At 38.0% G+C, this 25,837-nt stretch overlaps 1 protein-coding gene across 5 annotated transcripts in view; it reads left to right on the forward strand.

Moving 5' to 3' along the window:
- Positions 1-25,837, forward strand: part of LOC136841016 (lysophosphatidylserine lipase ABHD12-like) — a 640,887-nt gene that overhangs the window by 590,733 nt on the left and 24,317 nt on the right. For all 5 annotated transcript variants that reach the window (XM_067108055.1, XM_067108058.1, XM_067108060.1 and 2 more), the window contains 2 exons: positions 8,083-8,244; positions 24,250-24,377. In XM_067108055.1, coding sequence (XP_066964156.1) covers positions 8,083-8,244; positions 24,250-24,377 — 290 coding nt within the window. The remainder of the gene's footprint in view (positions 1-8,082; positions 8,245-24,249; positions 24,378-25,837) is intronic.

The following is a 25,837-nucleotide window of genomic DNA, read 5'->3' on the forward strand; positions in this document are numbered from 1 at the left end:
GGGAGAGTGGTCATAAACTTTGCAAGCTGTGCAATAGCTCTGGCTGTTTGTGGCACTGCCCCTGAGGAGGGTGCAGGCTTGTTAGTTGGTAGATTCCCGGAAGAGGGTTTGAAAGGCGCTGCGGGCAGTGCCTGGGGCTTGTTTTGGCTGCTCAGTGGAATGCCCGGCTTTCTTGCAGAACCCACACACAACGGGTTTCTGCGAGTGCCCATTCTTGGGTGGAGAGGTGCTGGAGGTGAAAGAAGGAGGGCAAATTTGACGTCCCAATGAACTTGCATGGGCATGATGGGTGTCCCATGTGTTGGTGATGCGACAGCACTCCAGAGTCGTGGGTGCCTTTTCGCATGCATAGGTGGCTAGGGCGGAAGGGGCGTAATATAAAAAGTTTTCAATCTTGAACCGCTCGAGCATGTCCTCGGTGGTGGAGACTCCCAGGGACTCTAGCCATTTTGAGAGGGCCCTATCTGATTGATACTCCCGGTCAGACCAGGTCTGCCCTGCTTCTTTTATCTGGCCTCTCAAGCGTCGTCTCCAGCATTCGGGGTGATCTTATATGCCTTTGTGATCGCCTGGTGCACTTCCACCCATCTCCCTTGATCCGCCTCAGGGAGGGCGTTGAAAGCAATTAGACCCTTTTCTCAGGAATTTTCCCAAGAGTAGGGAGACTTTGGCGGGAGCGAGTGGGTAGGCGCTAAGGACCCTTTCTGCCCGATCGAGCCACACCTCGGGCTCTGCCTCAGTCCACTTGGGCATAAAGGTATGAGCCTGAGTGAGGGCAGATGCGCCAGGGGCTGGAGAGGAGCTGGCAGTGCCAATCTGGGCCATCTGTAGCTCATGGGCCCGCTGCCTTTCCTCCCTTTTGAGCCTATCCTTTCGTTCTTGTTCTCTCTCCTGTCTTGCATGTTCTTCTCCTGCAAGTCCATCCCTTCTTTCGTGTTCTTCCTTCGTGAGTTTATCTAGCCTATCTTGCTCTTCCCTCGTCTTCTTTCTTTCTTGTTCTTCCTTCTTCTCCTTTCTTTCTTGTTCTTCTTTCTTCTCCTTTCTCTCTTGCTCCTCCTTCTTCTCCTTTCTTTCTTGTTCTTCCTTCTTTCTCTCTTGCTCTTCCTTCTCCTTTCTTTCTTGTTCTTCCTTCTTCTCCTTGCTTTCGGCCTCTCTCTCTCTCTCTGCCTTGGCATCGTCTATTCTCTCTTGGACCCACTCCTCAGGGCTTGTCCTGACAGTCCCGTGCTCTTTCCAGCGGACATATAGAACTTGAAGTCTTCATTTTGTTGGGTTCTGGATGTCGTAGACATCTTGAGATCACGCTTATATGGGTGTGACCCTTTAGAAAATCAGTGTCTGAAGACTCAAGTTTCAGGGTGTCTGAAGAGACTCAAGTTTGTTCTTGATGAACTGGTTTTCAGTATGTCTGAATAAGACTTAGTTTGTTCTTGATGAACAAAAATTAATATGACTGAATAAGTTTTAGTTTGTTCTTGATGAACGAATTTTAATGTCTGAATAAGACTTAGTTTGTTTTTGATGAACGAATGTTAATATGTCTGAATAATACTTAGTTTGTTCTTGATGAACGAATTTTAATGTCTTGTATTTCACGCACGGACTCGGCCGGCTATTGATTGAATGTTGGGATTTTTTGGTTCGCCTCGTAGGACGTAATTTGTCCGCAGGGAAGTGATCTTTTAATTTGGTCTCGTAGGACGTGGTTTCGGATTCACGCACAGACTTGGCTGGCTATTGCGTAAATCTTAAGTCTTGGTACGGGGAGCGTTTGCCCGTTCCTGAGAATTTGGTTTTTCTTGTGATAAAAAAATTTCTTTTTGGGAGTCCCGATACAGGTTAGGCTCGGGAGCTCTGTGAGCCTCGTGACACTCTTAGAATAATAACCCCAATAAAACACAAAATAAAAAAAAAAAAGGATGTAGCGTAAACCTTAAAAAGAAAGCAATGCTTGGACGAGACACTGGGATACTGGCACAGAGGTTGGTAAGGTTTACGTACTGATGCAAATTGGTGGTTTAGAAATAAGCCGTTTTTAGAAGTACACTTCCATTTATTTTTATAGAAGTGATAAGTTCATCGTCGATGGATAAGTTAAAATTATATTATTTGCAAGTTACACTGATAAATATGCGTATTTTGCCAACCCTAATAAGACCCTTTTCCTCCAGTCCTAATATAAGCACAAAACTTAATGACCAGCATGGGAATTTTCCCGAGACTGACCCCTGCTTGTGCAAACATATCCCGCTTATGGGTTACTTACAGGAACCCAAAGATAAAGTTTCTCTTAGGCTTACCCAAAATTACCACAAATAAACAAAATAAAAAAAAAAGGTTCCTTACGCTTATGAAGGAAATAACGGTCGGTTATTGAATGGAAACGCTTTGCAATGAAACAGAATTTATCACGTGTGGTGCTGTATGGAGGAATGTGTACAAATGAAAATGTAAAGCAAACAAATTTTACACTGTCTGAGATTTTATCCTGCAATGAGGAATTGTGCGTTTGCCTAATGGATTCTAACCTCTAGAGAGAGAGAGAGAGAGAGAGAGAGAGAGAGAGAGAGAGAGAACTCTCTGAGAGAGAGAATATGAAATAACTCTCTGAATTCTGGCAATATTGACCCCACGTGGGATCTAAAACATGTGCCTAGCTATTCCAAGACGACAAATTGTCTGGATAACACAAGGAGGAAATACACACACTGTTCCCATTTTTTTTTCAGCGCTTCACAATTCCCTAGCTTGCCTATGTGAAAAACATGCAAGCCCTCATGTAGGGGCTATCAAAACTTATGTAACGGATACTAACTCTCTTTTCGATAACTGGATTGCATTCACTTGCCTAACTTTTCCCCATTTCTATTTTCAGTCACAATTTCACTTCCTATCCTAACATAAAATAAAAACACTCACTGTGTGGAACTCGTTGACTGTGCACATGTGGAATTTACTCAAAAAGGTTCATTTCTTTGTCTCGCACCCAGCCTGGCTTCGCTAGTTGCTGATACAGCAAGTTGCAAGGGGCAAGGATTAAATCTGCAACTTGCAGATTGCGAGATCCAAGGCAACAGGGTCACCATTTTTACGATTTAACCTGGGGAAATGCTTCCCATGAACCAGATTATAGACTCTAAATGAATGATTTCATTACTGACCTCTGTTTTTGTACAAAATCTGACTGCTGTTGATTCAGAAAATCGTAAAAAACAAGGAAAAAGGGAGAATTTATCTGAGGTGAGGGCTTTACTCACAAGGTATTTGTAAGTAAACATGTTGGGGTAAGTATAAAATTATGTGTGTTTACATAAAAGTTAAGTATATTTCAGTTTAACCAGACCACTGAGCTGATTAACAGCTCTCCTAGGGCTGGCCCGAAGGATTAGATTTATTTTTACGTAGCTAAGAACCAACTGGTTATGTAGCAACGGGACCTACAGCTTATTGTGGGAATCCGAACCACATTATGACGAGAAATGAATTTCTATCACCAGAAATAAATTCCTCTAATGAAATGAAATGCACGATGAAATGGACTAATCAGGCAGGCAAGGGCTGTGAGGTTAATTATAACTGGGAAAACTTGAAAGTATATCCATCGGTGTGATGATGCTGATACAAGGCACAGTCAAGAGAGATTTCCGCGGCTAACAAACCCTCTGTAAACGGAGAGATTCACGAATTAAAAGCCAGTAGGGACAAAATAAAATATACATAGGACAAGGTGAGCACAGAGGGTGCCAAGAAGCCTTGAACACACGATTTTATGTAATTATTTAAACACAGGCATTTACATTACACTGCCCTAACGAGGCAAGATTGATATGGAAATACTGGCACTTGGAAATGGAAATAGGAAGTTTATTACGAGAATTAAAACAGTGTGACTGACTGGAAGAACCTTTGCAACAGATCATTTTACCTTGTAGAAGAGGTGGCTTCAACAAGAGAAATGGTGGCGGAGGAAGGGCTAAGGGCTTCACTGGTAGGAAGGCTAATGGTCCCTACAAGATAGGAGTTCGGGACTTTTCGGCCGTATTATTTTCGGCCGTGCACATGTAAGGTCGTTTGAAGTTTCGGCCGCTTGAAGTTTAGGCCATTAGAAGTTTAGGTTGTTTGAAGTTTAGGCCATATGAAGTTTAGGCCCCAGGTAACTTTTGGCCGTTAGATGTTTAGGCCGAATATATTGCAATTATACAGAGGGAGGATTTTTACTCGTGTATTATATATCCTGTTCACGTTAACTAGTCCCAAACTCCAAATTTCTCTATGCAATTTTAATTGACATTTACAATTATTAGAGACAAGTTGGGTAAAGTAAAAGTGAACAGACATTAGCTGGTTTATGCAAAACTAGCGACGATAATGTTGGGATAGGATAACAAAATACGTTAGCACAGTATGAAATATTTATTTTTACAAATGGTAATAAATAACCAAACCAACAATTTAAAAGAATTACTTTATTCATGTATTGGTATTTATGATTCTAGACGTGGTGCTGCAAGGTCCCTGCATACAACTAGAAGTTGAGAAGTTTTTATATCCCCTTTTATGTACTGATCCCATAATTTGAATAGGCGACCCTGCATCTTTTTAAAATTCTTCTTTTGGTAGCGCTTTAATTTACAGTCCCTTACTAATTGAACTCGTACAGGCATTAATTTGCTTTCTTTGTGCAACAATTCTGTTAATACGTACAAATGTTCGTTTGCATGGGTACGACTGTTTATCCTCCTATGCCAACCCTCAACATCAATTTTTGTTCGAACACTCATGTTAAAAACACTCCATGTGTCCAGACTCCACATACTGCTTTCTATCCAGGTGTTTCTCATGTAGGTAACCAAATCCTGGACTTTGGGGTCAGCAAGTTGTGCACGTGTAGCAAGCTTCTCAAATGATGGTTTGATGTGCTCTGCAGGAATGTAAGAAAGTGCAAGTAACTCCTTAATATATGAATGAATGGCACCAGATATCATATATGGCACTCGAAGCCCAAGGGAATCTGCCTTCCTCCACACTGCCTGTCGCCAGTGGAAGCTACATCCCTTTATGGTAATGTCCGGAAATACGTACCTCACTGCTCCCCAAAAACTAGCCTCAAAATCAGCCACTATAGTCTGTAACTTCAACTCTGGTAAGACACTTGTAATGCACTGTAAGACTTTCTTATAGTCTCTCTTACGTTTCCGGCTCATTAAAATAAAAACAAGCGGGACTTGTTTTATTTCCTCTCCTTTAACAAAAGCATGGATGGAGTAAATTTGTATGAAAGGAGCCTTTACAATATGGAATGTTCCATCACAGTACCAAGTTCCGACATCCTTCAGTATATCCCTCTGTCTTTAGCTTGAAAAGATTAAGTGGCGGGCTCCATCTACAATAATGTCATCAAACAGGAAGTCATCAGGTATGTAGTCTTTATCAAGGTTAAATGTGAGATCCCTTGGGTGTTTCGGTCTCTTACCTTCTCTTTTTTTGTTGGCGGCTCGTGTAAGGTTGGAAGGTTTAGGTAGGCTGCCAGGCAAAGGATCTGAAGTAATGTTCTCACTCATTACTTCTTCTACGATGGTTAGAGCGGATTTGAACACTTCATTCTTGGCTCGATTCTTCACCTCAGCACACATTTCGAGAAGCTGGTCTCGTCCTGGCTGGGCAGGATGGTTATGAGAGTGAAAAGGAGTAAATCTATCACTGTCTTGAATAACTTTCACCTGGCATGGTGCAACTTTACCTCGCAATGTGCATCTCCATGTTACCTTGGAACCCTTATGCCTTTTGTCGACCTTCATAGAATATGTAGCTGAATCCATATGTCCACCAGCAAAGGCCATCCCCGTTTGGTTCCTTCTTCTATAATGTTATATGTAATGTTGTTCATCAGTGGGCAGTGTTGAGGGCAATTGTGTTTCTGGAAGAATATCTTCCGGATGAACACAGTTGACATCAAAGTTAAAAGATACGTTGAATGACTCTGGAGTTGCAGGCTGGGGATGGGAGGCAGCACATGCAAAATCGTGTACATCGTCATCCTCTTGATCGATGTCCATGTCTTTTTGCCCACTTGGGATGTCGAATGATACCACAAGTCGAGTACTTTCTGCACCAGGGTCTATGGCTGATAACGTATCTGATAACACGATAAGAAAAGGAATGAGTGGCCAACATGAATAAAAAAATCACATGAAATAAAATTATTCGTCAAAAGATATCATGATGATACATCACTAAAAATCACATGATATAAAACAATACTGTAATTCATTACTCGTCAAATATGTAACTAACTACTCGTGTCTGGAGCTGAACAAAAAGAACAGTGCCAGCTCGGTAATTCGTTATCACCATTCACAATATCCAAATACTGTTATCTGGAAAAACCTGTACGACAAGTTCGATACTGCCAGCCGTCACAGATATCACACTGAAAAGCATGCTGATTGCGTCGTACTGCTCTGGCACACACCACACACAGTGGAGCTCGTTGTTTACTCATAGGAGGCATGTTGGCTAAGTGGTTACAGGACAGCAAGTGAACCAAGAAACCAAAACAAGTACGAGTTTCCAGCGTCAAAAAAGCCATAAACAGTTTGGTTGTTTAGGTCGTTTGCTAATTAGGCCATTTGTAGTTTAGGCTGTGCGACGATTCGGCAGGTTACCATTTAGGATGCTACGGCCGAAACCACATACGGCCGAAACATCCAGGACCCCAAGATAGGACCACATGGTAGGGCATGGCTCTCTGAAGGAGGAGGGAATGGAAGGGGGAGCTGTGTCTCACTTGCGTCCAGCAATGTCTCTCTCCCTTGTTCCTTTGGTGAGACCCTTATATGACTTTGGTCAGGGGTCAGGAGGTTATCCACAGGTAGATTGGGGTTGGTGTCATTTCCCTATGCACGGGCATCAACTGTGACTCAGTCCAGGTGTTCATGCCAGCTGTCCTCTCTTAATCTGCCTACCCGGCGCTATTCCTGCCTCTGGCCAGGCTTAGGATCTGAAAGCAAAGTCTCCCACAGCGTCACATGTTCAAGAAAAGAAAGTTGAAAGGCGATTAAGGGAGGGCCCTATATTCCTTTTGCCCTTCCTTGTCAGACAGTGCCCAAAATGCACTGTTGTATTTTCCAGCTTTAAATGAAGCATTTGGTGACTGGGATTTTTGGGAAAATATAAAGTATATATATATATATATATATATATATATATATATATATATATATATATATATATATATATATATATATATATATATATATATATATATATACACAGTGAACCCCCCAAAAATGTATTTGTGGGGATGCATCCCACACCCCCATGAATAGGTCAAATCCAGAATGCTTAAAACCCTCTAAAAAACACTTAGAACTGCCCATTTTGATAGCTTAAACCAAGAAAAACCCTGTAAAAATGCTTATACCTGCGTATTTTAATAGTTATATCACAAAAGTGCATTTATTCATGAAAATTATATGAAAATACAGTAATTAGTGAATATTTCTCAGTGAAAAATACCGCTGAATGGGCGAATTTTCTGCGAAAAATGACTAGATATGTTCCACAGAGAAACCATAAATCTGCGAGTCCATAAAACCATGAGAACGCAGCGATACGGGGTTTACTGTATATATATATATATATATATATATATATATATATATATATATATATATATATATATATATATATATGTGTGTGTGTGTGTGTGTGTGTGTATGTGTGCGCGCACCTGAATAACTCATTTCTGTGGCAAATTATCAATCTTCATCAATGTGACTTCTCCCTTACCAAGCTTTAAATTATGCATGCATTTTTTCTTGAAACCTAACGAATATAGCTTTCACATATGCTACAAAATGTCTGGATATGTGTTTTGACAAAATAATTCATGTGATATGGTTGTTTGTGTGTGTTTTATGGGGGAGAGAGAGAGAGAGAGAGAGAGAGAGAGAGAGAGAGAGAGAGAGAGAGAGAGAGAGAGAGAGAGAGAGAGAGGCTTATGAAGGTTGAGGTTGATAGGGCTAATTCATCATAGCAATGGAGCCACCACTTGTTTATGCATTTTTTCTTTTTTTCCAGGTTTTCCGAAAGATGCCTAAATTTGAATGGCTGTTTTTGGAACCCCTAGCTGCTTCAGGAATAGATTTCCGTAGTGATGATCACATAGTCCATATCAATGCTCCTGTCCTAATTCTGCATGCTGAAGATGACCTTGTTGTGCCTTTTGCTTTGGGTCGTAAGGTATGTTTAATATTGCTATTGGTATGGAGAATTTATTAAGGATATATTTCAAATACTGCACATGAAAAAGCCAATTACTGGTCAGTCTTTCTTGGAAAAGTCATTCCTACATTTCTGTTTCATTATTGTAAAGGATTCCCAGTTTTCAAATTTACTTTGTAAATTTTTAAGTTTCATTTAGGAAGAAACATGAGAAACAGTTCGAGTGGTATTATTGAATCAGGTATGCTACTTTTTTGATGCTGTATTCTTATCTATAAATTGTTCACATAATAAATAATCCTTTTCACTCTCGGTGGTGTTAACTAATTAATGGCCCATCTTTGGCTGTATATTTTGATTATCACTTGAACTAATCAGCCTTTACCTTAAAAGATCATCATCAAGTCCTTTTTTATCATTTTCAACTATAGTTCATTACTAAAGAGATTAATAATATACTAAATTTAAAGTGTCAAGAATCCTTGAGATAATACTTCTTAATAAGGTTTTTTGATGGTGTGGCCATTGTATGTCCTCAAAGGAGTTCCTTGTATGGGTCTTCTAGGATTCTGTAAAACAGGTCAGCCAGTATCAAAGAATTCTCTCAGTAGTTGGTCTTGACCAGAGTAGTGCCTTTGGTCTGACACACTGATGCTTTATAAAGAACTAAAAGCAGGAGGGTTTTTCCCCTGCGTACAGCATTTACCTAGGTCTTTCTATTAACTCTTCTAACGCAGATATGCCAACATTACACAGGTCGACCAAGATCCCCACTATACTTTGGTCTGCTCAGGCACTATCAAGCCCCTAATTGTGCTCTGACATAATTTTGTGTTCATAGTGCTGTATTGACAAAATGTTGCGATTATATGCTGTGGAAAGTTAAATGCATAGCCTTAGGCCATGCAAAAAGTTTTAATTCTCTACAATTTTTCTACAGCTAGGCATAATTGGTAAATTCTTCTAGCCAGTGCATCCTTCAATGTAGGTATGTTGGATGAGGCTAATGGGCTATATCATACATTCACGTTTGCTTTCAACTATGACAAATTTTAAATCTCATTAATAAGGAGTTTTGTTACTGAAAAGCATTATTCAGTGTTTTTACTATATGTAGATAATTTTTGTTAACAGAGTGAAAGGAAAATTATTTTTTAGCTTACCTTCTCGGTTACAATATGATAACTGTGCCATGCAGTTACCCATATGTGCTTAACTTTTTTCTTTTCATAAATAATGCAGAAACATTTCAAATAAACTATGTACTGCAGAAATTTTCCAAGTTACCTTTAGTATCAGGGAGTTTTTATGTTGTAGGGGAATAGAAAATGTGATTAGGCAGATCTACTCATAATAAGTATTATATTGCCTGATATAGACATCACAACTTTTTTTTAATAAGAAATAAAATTTGCCTCCTCCTTAGCAAGATGTAGCAAATACTTTCTAGTATTGGTTATTGATAGTTTTAATGATATATTAGTTACCAGTGTAATAATAGGAACCATAACCCTTAAATCATTGCAATAGTTAATGGTAGGTTGAAGTATAATACAGGTACCACCCAATGTACCCTATATGGATCGTACTTTAATGCTGATTTGTTAGGAAAATTGCAGTTTCTTAGAAACACATCTCATTGGGTATTAACTAGATAGTCAGCACAGGCAGTCCCTGCTTACTGGCGGCATCGGTTAACAGTGTTTTGGTACTTGGCTAGCAATGCCGTTAACCAAATTTTTTGGCGCCGGTAAGCGGTTTATCGGCGTCAGTAAGCGGTTTATCAGCGTCTGTAAGCAGTTGGGGGTGATAACCAGTTATCAGCGCTGATATCTGGTTAGCAGCACCATTAAGCAGTTTATGTAAGTACAGTACCAATCCATATAGCGTATTTATATGGTGTTTTAATAAAGTTTTGTTAGGCTAGCATTCATTATAAGAATATGCTAGTCTACAAATGTCAGAACTACCCGAAATTCAAATTGAGCATACAAGCATTGATATGCTCTTAAAAAATAATATTTGGTTACTATTGTAAGTGCATTGCCACCCAATATAAGTTTAAATAAGTTGCATTTTAAATAATGTATATGCTAGGCTAGCTTTGAATAGAATACCAGAGCATTAAAAGTTTATATTATTTCAATACTTCTAGGTCAAGCATATCAGCCATTATTGTGTTTGTAGCTTGATCACAAATTGAAGTGTCTCAATTGTATAACTATTTTTGTTGGAGAAACAAATGCACAGTTATGGATGAGTAGAAATATATTTCTGAATAAATCTAACCTATTTTTAATATCATTATTATATTCGGAAGATGAACCCAATTTATATGGAACAAGCCAGCAGGACCATTGACTAGGAATTCTAGCTTCCAAAGAAATAGTGTTCATTTGTAAGAACAAACAAAAGGTAATAGGAAATGCGGAAAGAAGAGATCAGTTATTAAATCAGGAAAAGAACCACTGGAATTGAGAAGTTCAACACCGAGGCACATTTACTGTATACTAGCACTGCTGTTCAGCAAATCTGTTTGCTCTCAGCAGGAAGAGAAGATCAGCATCAATTGTGAATGTGAAAGATATCTATCAAAGTATAACTCATGAAAAACTGATAAAAAAGAGACCATTCGTTGATGGTCCAAGTCATAAGTGCTAATATTAAGAAACAGCCTACCACCATGGACCACTCTGTCATAAAAAAAGGATAAACCGTTGGCAGAGGCAGACATCCAAACCAGAAAACAGTATTCTAGTAAAGGAAAGACAAATTACCTAAATCAGGTTGCACTGATTTTATCACTTATAAATATATGAGGCCTTATGTACAGTATCTAACTTCTGTGCAGCATTTGCTGACACATTCATTAGATGTTTCTCAAAAGTAAGATGTGAGTCAAAAGTAACACCAGGTATAATTAAAGCTTCAGATTCATTTAGCAGAGTCCCATCCACCTGAAGGGGAGGATGGGGTGGAAAATCAGTACAATGTCTGCTAATCAGTAGTGTTTTCGTTTTACTGGAGTTAAACCTCATACCCCACTGACTACACTATTCACTAATCCACTCTGTGTTTAATACAGTAAAATTGTTGAACCTTATAATGGCAACTAATTTAATCATGTCACCAACTGAGTGTGCCGTTTACCCAGTTGTAACAGTCATGTACTTGTAACAGTGTTATAAGTACAGTGAAATTAAGTGGTTGTCAGATATGTGCAATAAGTGGTATGCTTCTGGCAGCAAACCATGTAGGAAGGCTTGATCCAGACAAGCCCTTTTGATTCAAGATTTCAGGGGGTTCATGGGAGGAAGAAAGTACAACCCCCCCCCCAACAAAGCTCTGGCAGAATGTATTCCCCTCGTTTTCTTAGCAGATTCCTTGTCATGGCCAGATGCTGGAATTGAAGATCTCCCTGTACAATTCCTCCAGTGGAGGTCAAGAGTCATATATTGAGATAGATGAGCTCTATAATAGGCATGCAATGGACCTTGCCACTGAACTTTCCCTCCTAAAGACTTAGGAGTGCTGCCTATGTTTTTGTATGAAGGATTCTTCAAAAGAGGACCTGTGCAATAACCTGATGTTGAGGAGGACCATAATATAGCCATCCTGCTCCCCTTGAATTACTTTTTTTGTCTACTCAATTACTTGACATTGAGGAAGACTCCATTAAGGTCCGTCTTCCTCCTTCCCTGAAGTTCGTGTTCCTTTCAGGGACTAAAGTCCTTCATCAACTTTTTGGCAGTGACAATGTGGCTGCCCAGGCCAAATTCAGCCAGACAGCAGTCCCTAACAAGGAAATTTTGTCTGAGGCTTGTAAGAGAGGCAGAATGAAATACAGTCGATCCCTGGTATTCACATGGGTTGGGGATCACAACCACCCATGATAAGCTGAAATCCATGAAAAGTTAGTACTTAAAAATACTTACAACTGCCTATTTCAATAGTTCAAACACCAGATATACCTTAAACTATCATCCTACTCCAAATATACCTTAACTATCATCCTAAAACACTGTAATATCTTTTCAAAGTCATCTTACCCCTAAAAATATATGGCTTACATCTATGTGTGAAAAGTAATTATGTTCCCCATAATTCAGGCACAAGCATTTTCTCTCATAGAGTATTCAAGCCATCCCATTTTCTTTTTATGGTATTTAGGGGAAACATTGGGAATTCACAAGTAGAGTCAAGTACAGTACCTGAATATTTAAATATGCATTGAAAAAAATAGCAAATTATAAATGTAATCAACAGTGATAAAATATTCTCTTGTGGGGTAGTTTACAGTTTAGTTGGCCAGGCTGCGCAACACCTTCCGCCCGGACTACAATCACTCCGCCAAGGTAAGTAGTTCCATGACCCGATTTATGTTAGCTGGCTTTCTGGGGTAGGGGGTCCAGGGGGGACGAAGCTCCCCCAGCCAGGTTAGGGCACGCCACCCTTTGTTAGGTTAGGTTGGTTATGTCTGGTCAGGTCAGGACCTGGCACGATAGGAAAGGTTGGGTCCGTCGGAACCTACTGCCACCTGGTGGTGGGTACCGACAAGAAAACTGGCAGACGACAGCCCTGGCCAACTAAACTGTAGGTGCTCCCTCTTGTGTACTGTTGTATGTGTTACTCATACTTAGAATCAACTAAGCTTGTAATAAAAGCAGTATAGTAAATTAAGCAAGTAAAAAGAAATTGTAACATGTACATATGTATGCACACACTCATTCCATGGTGTCATGAACTTTTTTGAGTTTTAGTTTGTTATTTTTATGTTTATGATACAGTATTTCATATTTCATTAAAGGATATGTGCAGTACTGAGAGGAGAGAGAGAGAGAGAGAGAGGTATGTTTACATCGGTAAAACGAATCAGGAAACAGCTGTTTTGTGATACTGAAGGATTTTACTTTAACATAAAGTATGTAGTTTACCTTTGTACATACCCATTTTACTTTTTATATGCAAAATTAATAATAATAATATTTCCATTAATACATTGGTTTCTTTTAGCAACTAAAAAATTCTTTTGCTAATTCTTTTGTTGTAGGCTAGGCTCTATCAGCTGATTCTGAGAACGTTAACATAACAAATGGCTGGATGATCAGTGTTTTTATACACATTATGATGATAATAGATCAATATAATAATACAGTATAAATGGATTCTGTAAGTGAAATAACATTTTATTGATATTTTGTTGTGTTTCCACTAATATTAATATTTGAAAATGAGTAAATCATTGTAACACATAGGCATTCATTCCATGGCTTAGTTGTAGGGTCTTTCTCTTTGACATAATTGGTGCAGGATGGGAACAGATTCAGAGGAGGTTAAAAAAAACTTATCCACCAATCCTAATTTATTAACCTTAATACCACAACAACCATCAAAAGAACCTTAACCCAATTTACCAGTCTTAACACTATAACAACCATCAAAAAGAACCTTGAACCCAATTTACCAGGCTTAACACTATAACAACCATCACAAAAGAACCTTGATGTAATTCATCAATCTTGATCTACAACAACCACCAAAAAAGAACTTTAACCTAATTCATCAGTCTTAATCTACAATGACCAGTCCGTAGGGGGCTAGTGCTGCCAGTGCACCTCATGCGGTGCACTGTAGGCATTACTTGAGGTTCTTTGCAGCATTCCTTCGGCCCCTAGCTGCAACCTCTTTCGTTATTTTTATTGTACCTCCTTTCATATTCTCTTTCTTCCATCTTTCCACCCTCTTCCAACAGTTGATTCATAGTGCAACTGCGAGGTTTTCCTCCTGTTACACCTTTCAAACTTTTACTGTCAATTTCCGTTTCAGCGCTGAATGACCTCATAGGTCCCAGTGCTTGTCCTTTGGCCTAAATTCTATATTCAGTTCTACAACAACCACCAAAAAGAATCTGTAGCGAAAAAATTCAGTGCACTGGTTTTTTCACTTCAAATCTAATTCCCTTAACCGTGTTTGTTCCCGTAAGATTTGCAATCGCAATTCACTTATTTCATCGCTATCAACATCATAATTACTCTTTTTAGGAACTGCACCCTTTGCGGAATTAACTGCCTTCAACACTTGATGAATTAATTGACCTTTCCTAATGTCAGCTGAGACGTCTAATTCCAAATGATCAGCGAGTATAAAAAGCTGTTCCTTATTCAACTCAAACCAATTCTCCTCCCACTGAGGATCAGCCAAAAACTGGACGGCAGCCTCAGTTTCAAAATCATCAAAATAATGCATCTTCACAGTAAGACAACCAAGACGGGGAAGCTATCCAGAAACAACAAAACCTAACCCCACACCTCTTTGAATGTACAATGCCTGCCTTATGCTGAGGGATCCTAGCGAGGTCGCCAAAATGTTATGGTGGCCTCCTGCTCACTATATATTATCAAAATTATTATGATTCCTATAAAGTTTCAGAGCCTTAGACCAGCCATAGGGTATCCCCTTTTACACACATCTCGTGTAAAAATAACAAAATTAATATACTGTATATACCAGATCCAGGTTGTATGAATACCCTGATTTCTTATGAAAAAAAACAAGGATTTATTCTTTCCTTAAACAAACTCTTCATGTAGGCAGATTTTCAAAAAAACCAATTATGACTTCAAAAAGGGCTGTTAAACCCACAAAGTCATGATCCTCAGCAAAACACTGTACACTCAAAGAGGAATAAGAAAAATCCGAACATTTCTAAAATAACAATATTTATTAATGAAATAAAGATAGCCGTAAATGATGGTTAGAGCTAGAAACCGCATTCAACTACAAAAACCAAAACACAGGCATTCCCCATTCGCCTACGCTAACATGTATACCGACAGGGGGAGGGAAAGTCCCAGAGGGAGAAAGAAAAAACAACAAACTCACGATGGCAAAAAAACACAAACATATGACAGTAGAAGGCAAAGATAGAAAAAAAACCCTTAATTCTAATTATAACAATCAAAATACCCTAACCTAACTTACAGTAATAACATCAGTCTTTATCTGAATCACTTATATACAAAATTAACACCGTAGAATACACTTTAAGATGATTCTGCCGATTACCATCAGCAGCTCAAAGCGTCTATAATCACCAGACAGCATCAAACATCAAAGTAAAACCTTTAAATGTATATGCACTTACCAAAGGTAAGTCTCCCTACGATCATCACAGATCACAATAAAGTTGACTCCACCACCAACGATTCTCGTGTCCGTAGCACAACAGCGTCAACAGTCCCACAAAAAAACCACTAGCAATATGTATGCTTACCGGAGGTAAGTCTCCCTACAGGACGCTTTAACACTCCACAACAGCGAAGAGGTTTGGAGAAAGCTGCAACAGAGGTGAACGCCGTGATCAAAGCTTGCACCATAAGCGATGGCTGTACCCTCACGTGGTACAGGTCTCAAAAGGGCAGACGCAGACGACGAATCATTGAATACCCACAGGAAACAGGAAGCAGCAAAGCTGAATCAGGCTGTTGCACTATATGGACCTGCCACAAAGCAGACGAAAGGGGCAGACAACGGCAAGACTCAAAAATACAGCAGACCTCTTGCTTAGACAACTGGGGTGAAACTCCCGGGAGACGAAGATCCTACACACACCCCACCTCTGCTGAATCACCCAACAACTCAAAAATATGAAAATAAAAGAGAAAATTATCCCACATGGGTGTGTTACAAGTAACAAGCGAAATACCCGGCAGTGGGGAAAAAAGAACAGCCCAAATCTTCATTTAACGGCCAAAGGTAAACAAAAGTTAAAGTTTAACAGTTACGTTACTGGGCTAAAAAAAAATTATGTTAACTTTTCATAATTAATATATATATATATATATATATATATATATATATATATATATATATATATATATATATATATATATATATATATATATATATATATATATTATATATAATTTCTTAATCTTCAGAAAATATACCATCAAAACTAGCAAAATAAGAGTACTTACTAGTATTACGAAAAAGAATAAATGTGGATTTTGTTGAGGGCAAGGTTAAAAATAATTTAGAATAAGTAACTGATGGCGGGTTGGCGCTGGAGCCAGTTTTATCTAGATCTTGGTTTGTTCAGGAACCAACGGTCAGCGTCATGCAGCAACAGCTGATAAACATCCAAATGCATCCACAAATTATTGAAAAGAATAATGTTAATAATTTATTTTTATAGATTTTTGTGTCTGACTTGTAACACAGAATATTAAAAATTTTTCGTAACTTATTAGTTTTAACTAGCATACACTTCTTAAGTAAAAAGTGTGGAAAAAGTGTGGAATTTTTTATGTGTGGATTCCATAGCCTACTCCACGCCTTATCAAAATATGGACAAGATAAGCCATATTAATGTCATTTCCACACTTCGGAAGCGCTGTGGGTGTGTCCGGAGGCTTCTGGGCTTCCCAAAAGCTAAAGGATCCTGGAGTCTTCAAGATTTAAGATGTTATTCCAGTGAGCATTTCTCCAGGAGGTGGAAAAATTATTCGGAAAACAGATTCTGGATTTCTTCTCTGAAGGGAAGCAAATCCAACAGGAATTCGTTTAGGAGCTGAAGATGGCTCCACAGGATCCTGTAGTCTAAGAATTTAAGAAGACGTTATAATCCAATGGGCGTTTCTCCAGAAATGCTTCAGGCGCTGAAGACTGCTTCATAGGATCCTGGAGTTGTGAAGACATCTTCAAGAATAATATTTTAATAACTGTCCCGTAATTTTCAACATTAAGTGGCCTAACAGTATATAATAAAGGATTTTTGGTTGAGCATTCTTATTTTCATTTCGAAATGGACTCAGCAGGTAATTCTAGAACAACAGCAGGCACTACTAGTGGTGGCCTGGAACCGCCAATGGCAGCTTGGAAAAGAGACAGGCAAAGACAAGCGGAGAGGCGGGTGACAGAAAGTGACAGACAGAGGAAACAAAGATTGGCTGCTGGCAGAACGAGGGATGCACAAAGGCGGGCTGCATATTCCCCAACTGTATTATGGTTTGGCCAGACGAGTGGGCTCCTCAGTTTTTTTTTTGCCATGCCTCTAGGTTAGGTTAGGTTAGGATAGTTGAAGGACATTGCTTATGTATTTTGGGCATGGTAAAGATATTGAAGATTCTATGGTTAGTTTTTAAGATATGGCATCCCGCTTTTTTCAGGGAAGGTCCCGAACCATAATACAGTTGAGGAATATGCGGGCGGGCCACATAGATGATGATGAAGACTCCAAGGAGGAGGAGGAAATATATATATATATAAAATATATATACATATATATATATAATATATATATATATATATATATATATATATATATATATATATTTATTTTTTTTTTTTTTTTTTTTTTTTTTTTTTTTTACTATAAAAATCACAAAATAAAGCATGGACCTCTTCCTGAGAATTACCAGGTTTGCCGACAAGTCTGTATGTTGTAAAATAAACAATTTATGTCAATTTGTAGCTTAGTCTTGAAAAGTCCAACAGTAGGCAAGGAAATGGTTGGTCGACCTTAATAAGTAAATGGAAGCTAATGTGAATGATCTTTCTTTATTCTAAGAATATTACCTGAACAGGAAAAAGAAGTACAGAATAATTCAAAGTCTACATAAAAAACAACTTTTGCATATAATGCCATAGATTTCAAACTATATATATATATATATGTATATATATATTCATATTTATATATATATATATATATATATATATATATATATATATATATATATATATATATATATATATATATATTATATATATATATATATATATATATATATATATATATATATATATATATATATATATATATATATATATAAATATATATATATATATATATATATATATATATATATATATATATATATATATATATATATATATATATTTATATACTGTATATATATAATATATATATATACATAATATATATATATATATATATATATATATATATATATATATATATATATATATATATATATATATATGTAGAAGTTAAGAGGGCATTGTGGCTATTAGAATTATATATATATATATATATATATATATATATATATATATATATATATATATATATATATATATATATATATATATATATATATATATATATATATATATATATATATATATATTTATATATATATATATATATAGATATATATATATGCAAGTTGGGCAGATCCAAATCACCCAAGGGATGAGCCATATGTATAAACCAATATACAAATGGACGGGAGCTCAATCTTCATGACAGAGTTAACATAAACCAAGGACTTAGAAAAATTTCAAGAGCATCCATAAGGGAGGCAAACTTTATCATCATTTTTCTCAGTAATTATTATAATTTCTCAAATTATCTCACCTATACTACATTTTGAACACCATTTTCTAAGTAGTTCATTCAAAAAAATCTCATTAATAAACGGGAGCTCTAGTTTAGAATTACCTAATGTAATGTTTCTTGGTAAGGTAAACATCATCAATGGGATGCTGGTATACATGTCCAGTTGTTTTTGTATGCAACTTTCAGTTGTACTGTTGTTGTAACCGTTGTTAGTAAGGAGCTGTCTCACACGTTTGAACTCAGCATGAGTAGTTTTACAGGATGAGCAATGTGTGATGGCACGTTTTGCATACGTGGCTACTACAGACCATTTGTAAGTATCTGAGCACTCCCCACGGGCATTAAGGTTAAGGCGCTGTCGTTCACTAGCTGCCTTTTGGTAGTATTATGTCTACCTTCTTTCTGCTCCACATTCACTTCCTAGAAAGGAAGTCAGCCTTCAAAGCCATATTCGATGGTGTAGTTTATTCTATATGACCATGTACCAAAGGTGACTAGTATGGGATGGTGCTTTAATACCTGTGGGGAGTGACATGAAACTTACAAACGCTCTGTATTAGCCATGTATGCAAGATGTGCAGTCACTCACAGTCATGGAAAGCTACTCATGAGAAGCTTGGACAAGTGTGGCAGCTCCTTACTGACAACATTTGCAACTAGTGGGGCAGATAACAGAAAAATCGTGCAAATGAAGATACAAGCATCAAATTTGGCACAAGTGTCCTCCAAGGTATACCAATCAAATCTGCCCGATTGGCCAATTGAAAATCCAAGATGGCGGCCATTTTCAAGATGGCCGCCAAAATAACCACCCGAAGTAGATGTTTTGCTTAGAAATATTTGTAGTTGTCTGATTTGCATGATCTAAGTGTGGATTCCTATGTTTTGAAGCCTGCTAAACTATATTTTCCTGTTTAAAAAGCACTCTGAGACATATTTCTCAAGATGACCACCAAGATGTTTGTCTTTCTCTACATAAGTTTTGTCCTGGTTAATACATTTTCAAAGTTATGCATACCATGCTGCTGTTTCTCGATCTGCTGCTGTTCACATATGCAGCTGCAGAGTGATGTGCAGGGAAGCTCTGCCTAAGAGCACTTGCATCTTCCTTTGCAAACCTTCTTACAAGGGCACTTTGTCAATTCTTGACAGCTTGCTGCAATCGATGTTAGTGTTGTCCAGTGTATCTGCCATGCTTCTCATTTCTGTGTCCACCCCCATTCAGCTGGACTGCTCATGTATGGATTACAGTGGGTTGCCTGGCCCCAGATGACACCAGCCTGGTAGGCTGCACGCTTTGCATGTTCTATGAGGGCTGCCTGTGTTGGTGGAATTGAGTTGTACAGCCTCTGCTTGCGGGCAAACAGATCTAGTCTTGCTTCGTCCACACTAGTGGCTGCACTTGATCTGTCGTACATGAGGACAACGAATCTTTCCAGCCTCTGCATGTCAAGATCACGAATCAATGTTGGATGCTGGCTGAGATTGATGAATGTTTCAGAAATATCATCAAATACATTCCAAGTCTGCCATGCAGATTTCCTCGCTTTCTCACGGAAGGCAGACACAATGTCACATCCAGTGAATGCGTGAAAGTAGGGAATCCCTCTAGCTTTCTCAAGCCCAATTGCAGGAACTACCTTATGGACTGGAATCCATCACATATGGGCTCCTTGGCCAAAGGCAACCCACATTTCCTGAAGACCTAGTTTCTGGAAGGATGGCAGTACAGATATTGCTATGACTAGCTCATCTGTATCATTAGCCTTGATAATTATAGACTTGCTCCCATCAGTCGTTGCGTCCCTAGTGTAGAAGTCGTGATATAGCAAAGTCTGATTTTGACACCCCATGATGGAGTTGGGACTTGATGTCTGCACCATGTTCAATCATGCATACAAACTGAAGCAGTGATGGTGGCACAGCCTGTTCTAAGTCTTTGTCATGAAAATAGCTGCTGAAATTCGACTTCTAACGGAGCATGTCTTGTCTTATTATCCCAGCATCTTTGCTAGATGGATCGCTTCACCATAACGGGATGCTTCTGATAGGACTGAACCTACATCAGTTTCAACAGCCAACAGAACTTCTCGTCCTTGACGATTAGCTTGCAGCTGTGGAATGTGCAAAAGCAGCTGATCCTTGAGTCGAGTAGGAAGAACATCAGGCGAGTCATCACCAAGCTGCTCCAGCCTCTGCTTGTAAAGCTTGATAAAATCAGCAAGCTTGAAAATCGGTGACCTCTCACTGGCATTTTTTATTTCGCAGATGTAGGTGACTAGTTCAGAGAAAGCAATTGGATATGCATCCTTCCAGTGTTCCTGCACTTTTTCTTGCTCCCGCACCTTTAGGTATGCCCGTTCTCGGTTATACAATGCCACCAAACAGCCAGGGTGATATTTCACTTCTTGGGCTACGACATCTCCTGCACTTAGTGTGGTGAGAAGTTTTGTATCACTGAGTGTTTTGGCACATTCATTTATTCTCCTATTCACTTGCATTGTCATTGCTTCTCTAAGCTTCCCTCCTTCAGTTTCGCAGAAGAAGCATTCTTTTGTTTTAGTTTCTTAGAGCTTTCGTGGAATCTTACTTCTACTGCCCTCATCACTAGTACCTACATGACTTGCTCTTTTTTTCAGCTCGGTGTAACTTTGTGTTGTTGAACAGAAGCCTGCAACTCTCATGATATTGTGCCTTATTTTTTCTCAACGTTTCCTCTATCCCAGAACCTTCGTCAAGTCTTGCAGGGTCTAGCTTGATTGGTAGTGCATTGAGAGAGTGAAACAGAGGAATATTCTTTGCCAGGTTCGTTTATCCATCATCCCCTCTTCTGGCAGGATTGGCCTGGGGAGATTTTAGATCTTCTTTCTTAACCTCCTGACATAGGCAACACTTGGTCCAGTCTGTTTTCCATGATCGTCCAGTAGAGTTCGTATCCATGATTACGATAACGTTCAGGGTCGAGAGTTTATCCTTTTACCACCCTGTACCTGTAATAGTATAATAGGCCTCTTATGTCCTGTAATATACAATAGGCGTTTTCCTGTATGGGATACAAATAGGTTCTTGCACTGTGCCATACACCTAGTCCAATCGTTCATCCAGTGCAAACTGTACACCATCCAGATAACTAAAACCCTGTTATCCTTGGTTCAGCTCTCCCATGCTGGCACGTCCTGTCCATTCAGGTGCAGTTGCCTAACTGATTTGGGGTTGATTAGGCAGCATTTGGGATACTAGTAGGTTGTTGCAGTATGATGCAACATAAATTTCCTACTTAGCTGACACTGAACCCCATGCTGAGTTTCACTGCAGTGATGTCACCAATGTTCCTTGGTAGTGCCTGACAATCACTCCTTTAATACAGTGGCTTAGCCATGTTATAAACTAGAAAATATACATCAGCAGGCTTAAAAACATAGGAATCCACACTTAGATCATGCAATTCGGACAACTACAAATATTTCTAAGCAAAACATCAACTTCAGGTGGTTATTTTGGTAGCCATCTTGAAAAATGGCTGCCATTTTGGATTTTCAGTTGGCCAATCGGGCAGATTTGATTAGTATCCCTTGGAGAACAATTGTGCCAAATTTGATGCTTGTATCATCATTTGCACGATTCTTCTAAAAAATTACTCTTGTTTGCCCCACTAAACAGCAATCTAATTGAAACTTACATACATAAACAGTTTAACATGTATGCCAGCATCCCAGCGACAACATCTTCCTCACCAGGAAGCATCATATTATATTATAGTCAAGGCCATGTAAAGGATACTTGCCAACAGTGTCGTGCGTACAAATCATAATGAGAGTCTCCTTGTGGATCTACTGCCACTAGAACCAGGTCAGTATCCCCGTAGTGCAGAATAGCACTGACCCCTGTGGAGAGATGTGGGGGTTGACCAATGTAGTACAGTGTTTAACTTTAAATGTACACAATGGGATATGTAAAGCCCTCGGCAACTGCTACATAGATTTCACCACTACCACTCTATGAAGACTGCAAGCCCACTGCAACTAAAGGGCAATATTTCAACATTATGTAGATGCCCATAAAAATAAATTAACTCTGAAAAAATTATTGGAAGGCAAAGAGATCGTGAATAGAGAAGCCCGGTTCCACAGATTGCAGATAATAGAATAATAGAAGTCGTTAGTAGAAATCAACAACAGCCTGCATTAAACATACATAGGAACATGGCCTACATCCTCCCTTCTTCAAGGAAGCCACAAGACATCAGTGAGATCCCAAAGGGAGAAATGAGTTACAGAGCACTCCCAAATACAACAGAAAATACCAGCAATGGAGCAAATCAAAACCACCATAAGCTATAGACAGAAATCACACCCTCACTCACACCCCTTGTTGCATGTTGTGGCATAGGACGTCCTATGGAGCAACAGAAATGCCCTTTCTGCCGCACAGATTACATGTGAGAGAATGAGACCCACAGACAAGTAGAAAATCTTCATTCTAGTGACATCATATTTCACATTAGCTGTTTATGTCTACATTAGCTGGATTAGTTGTTATGTCTGCATGTCATTATAAAAACTTTTTATGTCAATTTATAATTTAGTCCTGAAGATGCTGCCAATAGGCAAGGAAACAGTCCGTCGACTATAAGAAGTAAATGGAAACAAAGTGAATAATATTTATTCTTGAGAAGCTTACCTGAAGAGAAAAAGAAGCAGTATAGAATTATTCAAATTGTCAATAAAAAGGAGTCTGAAAATAATGCCATTGATTCCAATAGAAACTGCATGAAAGAAAATAAGCCAAATTAACACACAAACATGCATACACACACACACAAATATATATAATATATATATATATATATATATATATATATATATATATATATATATATATATATATATATATATATATATATATACATACATACATATACAGGTAGTCCCGGGTTATGGCGGCCTCAGGTTATGGCATTCCAACTTTACAGCAGTTGGCTCACAGCACCATTAACCTGGTTTTACAGTGCCGTAATCTGGTTTTACGCGTCATAAGCACCATTTATTCCATTATTATTATGATGTTCCAGTTTACAGCATTTTTCTGGTTATGGCGCGCTCAAGAACTGAACCCCGCAGTAAAAACCAGGGACTGCCTGTATGTATATGTATATATATATATATATATATATATATATATATATATATATATATATATATATATATGAATTGGAGAAGTTGTGATTAAAGGAAAATAAACTTTATCCTTATAAACTAGCCTAGAATGAAATTCCTGTCTACAGCAATATTACTTCTGAAATACATGCATTTGCATTTCACTCGTCCCTGTTTTCTAATATAATGTATTGTATTCTATGGTCTTACTGCATTATCTAGTATTTTAATACAGTATGTTCTTGAAAATGTGATCTTAGCTGTATAACATCACGTTGCATTTGATAAGATATCAGTGCAATTTAACCTACTTGTAATTCTGTACATGCAGTAGTGTTATTTTACTATTGTATTTTATGGAAATCAATTTAAGTTTGAGACATTCTCTGTTTTAAACGTTACACAGTTAGTTCACAGTTTTTATGTGTTTTTTAAGTATTGAACTGTATATAGTAGAAAATATGTAAAATTTTCCTTACATGTGCATTCTTGTTTTTGCAGCTATATGAAACTGCCCTGAAAAAACGTCCAGAAAATGCCCCACCAGTAAAGTTTATTGATTTTTCTTCTTGCCATGGATATGCCCATAAATATATTTGCCGTGCCCCAGAATTACCAGAGATTCTCAAGTAAGACTTACTAGCCTTGACCTTTTTGTTTCTGAAAACACTATTCATATACAAATACAAACCATAGTTTTTCAAGGTGTTTATGTAACTGTGATAGAAGTTATGAATAAGTATAATGTAAAGGTAGTCAGGTGATTAGCCGAAAGTTATGCATCCACGCAAAGGTTAAGTATATCTTAGTTTAACCAGACCACTGAGCTGATTAACAGCTCTCCTAGGGCTGGCCCGAAGGATTAGATTTATTTTACGTGGCTAAGAACCAACTGGTTGCCTAGCAACGGGACCTGCAGTTTATTGTGGAATCCGAACCACATTATGACGAGAAATTAATTTCTGTCACCAGAAATAACTTCCTCTAATTCTTCATTGGTCGGTCGGAGAGTCGAGAAACAAATATCTTGACCCAACCTTGGCTCACTTCAGCTCCCTCTTTGGAAGTGGAAGTTGGTCACAATTCCTGACCTTATACTGTAGAAACAGAGAAGAAAATATCGGCATTGAAATTAGAAAACTTCCTGCTGAATCTACATTCAACTACTGAAATGTCATTCAGACAAATAAAAGATCAGGTGTGGTTGACAGAAACTGCAACAAAAAATCAATCAGAAAACTACTTAACTATAAAAAATATTGACAATATAGAGGTACATGTAAAAATACATGACATTATGAACAGTGTACAGGGTACCATAGCACTCCCTGATAATGATGAAGAACAAATAGGAAAAAAATATATTGCCGGATTCCCTTAAAAAAAGGTACAACAATGTACAAGATTGTGAAATATATGACATAGCCAGTAGATGGAGTAATGGAAAAACACTGAGAATAGCAAAGATCACATTCGAAGGCCATGAATTACCCTTGAAAATTAAAGCCGTGGGCCAGAGTAGAGAACTGAGGCTATACTCGTATGTTCAAAACCACTACAGTGCCAAAACTGTAGTATGTATGGACATACAAAGAAAAATTGCCATAATAAGTCTATATGTGCATATTGTGGATCTGACAAATATACCACGCGGTGGAGGTGTGGTGAACCGAAGTGCGTTAACTGTGGACAAAATCACCATGCAAGATCTAAGGAATGTATGTATTATATATACAATACAGAACTAAAATTACTTCAGGAAAGGACAGGAATGCCTATAAAAGAGGCCAAATTAGAATTAAAAGTTAGAGGAATGCATGATCCTACTAAGAAATGAATGTTTTCTGCTGTAACTAGATCAAACAATGAAACAAAAATGAAAATAGATAAGAGTAACAAAACCCTGGTAGATCAGTCTCAAAGAAAAATAACCACTTTGCAAGAAGAAACTAATATAGCAAAGAACCAAGAAAAGTATACAAATATTTGTTCAAATTCATTTGAGATATTAAGAGAAATGGAAACACTAGAAGATAATACAAGCACCATAGAAATATTGTAAGATAGTTATGATGAATTAGAAACTAAA

This window comes from Macrobrachium rosenbergii, chromosome 8, assembly GCF_040412425.1.
Source record: "Macrobrachium rosenbergii isolate ZJJX-2024 chromosome 8, ASM4041242v1, whole genome shotgun sequence".
NCBI lineage: Eukaryota > Metazoa > Arthropoda > Malacostraca > Decapoda > Palaemonidae > Macrobrachium > Macrobrachium rosenbergii.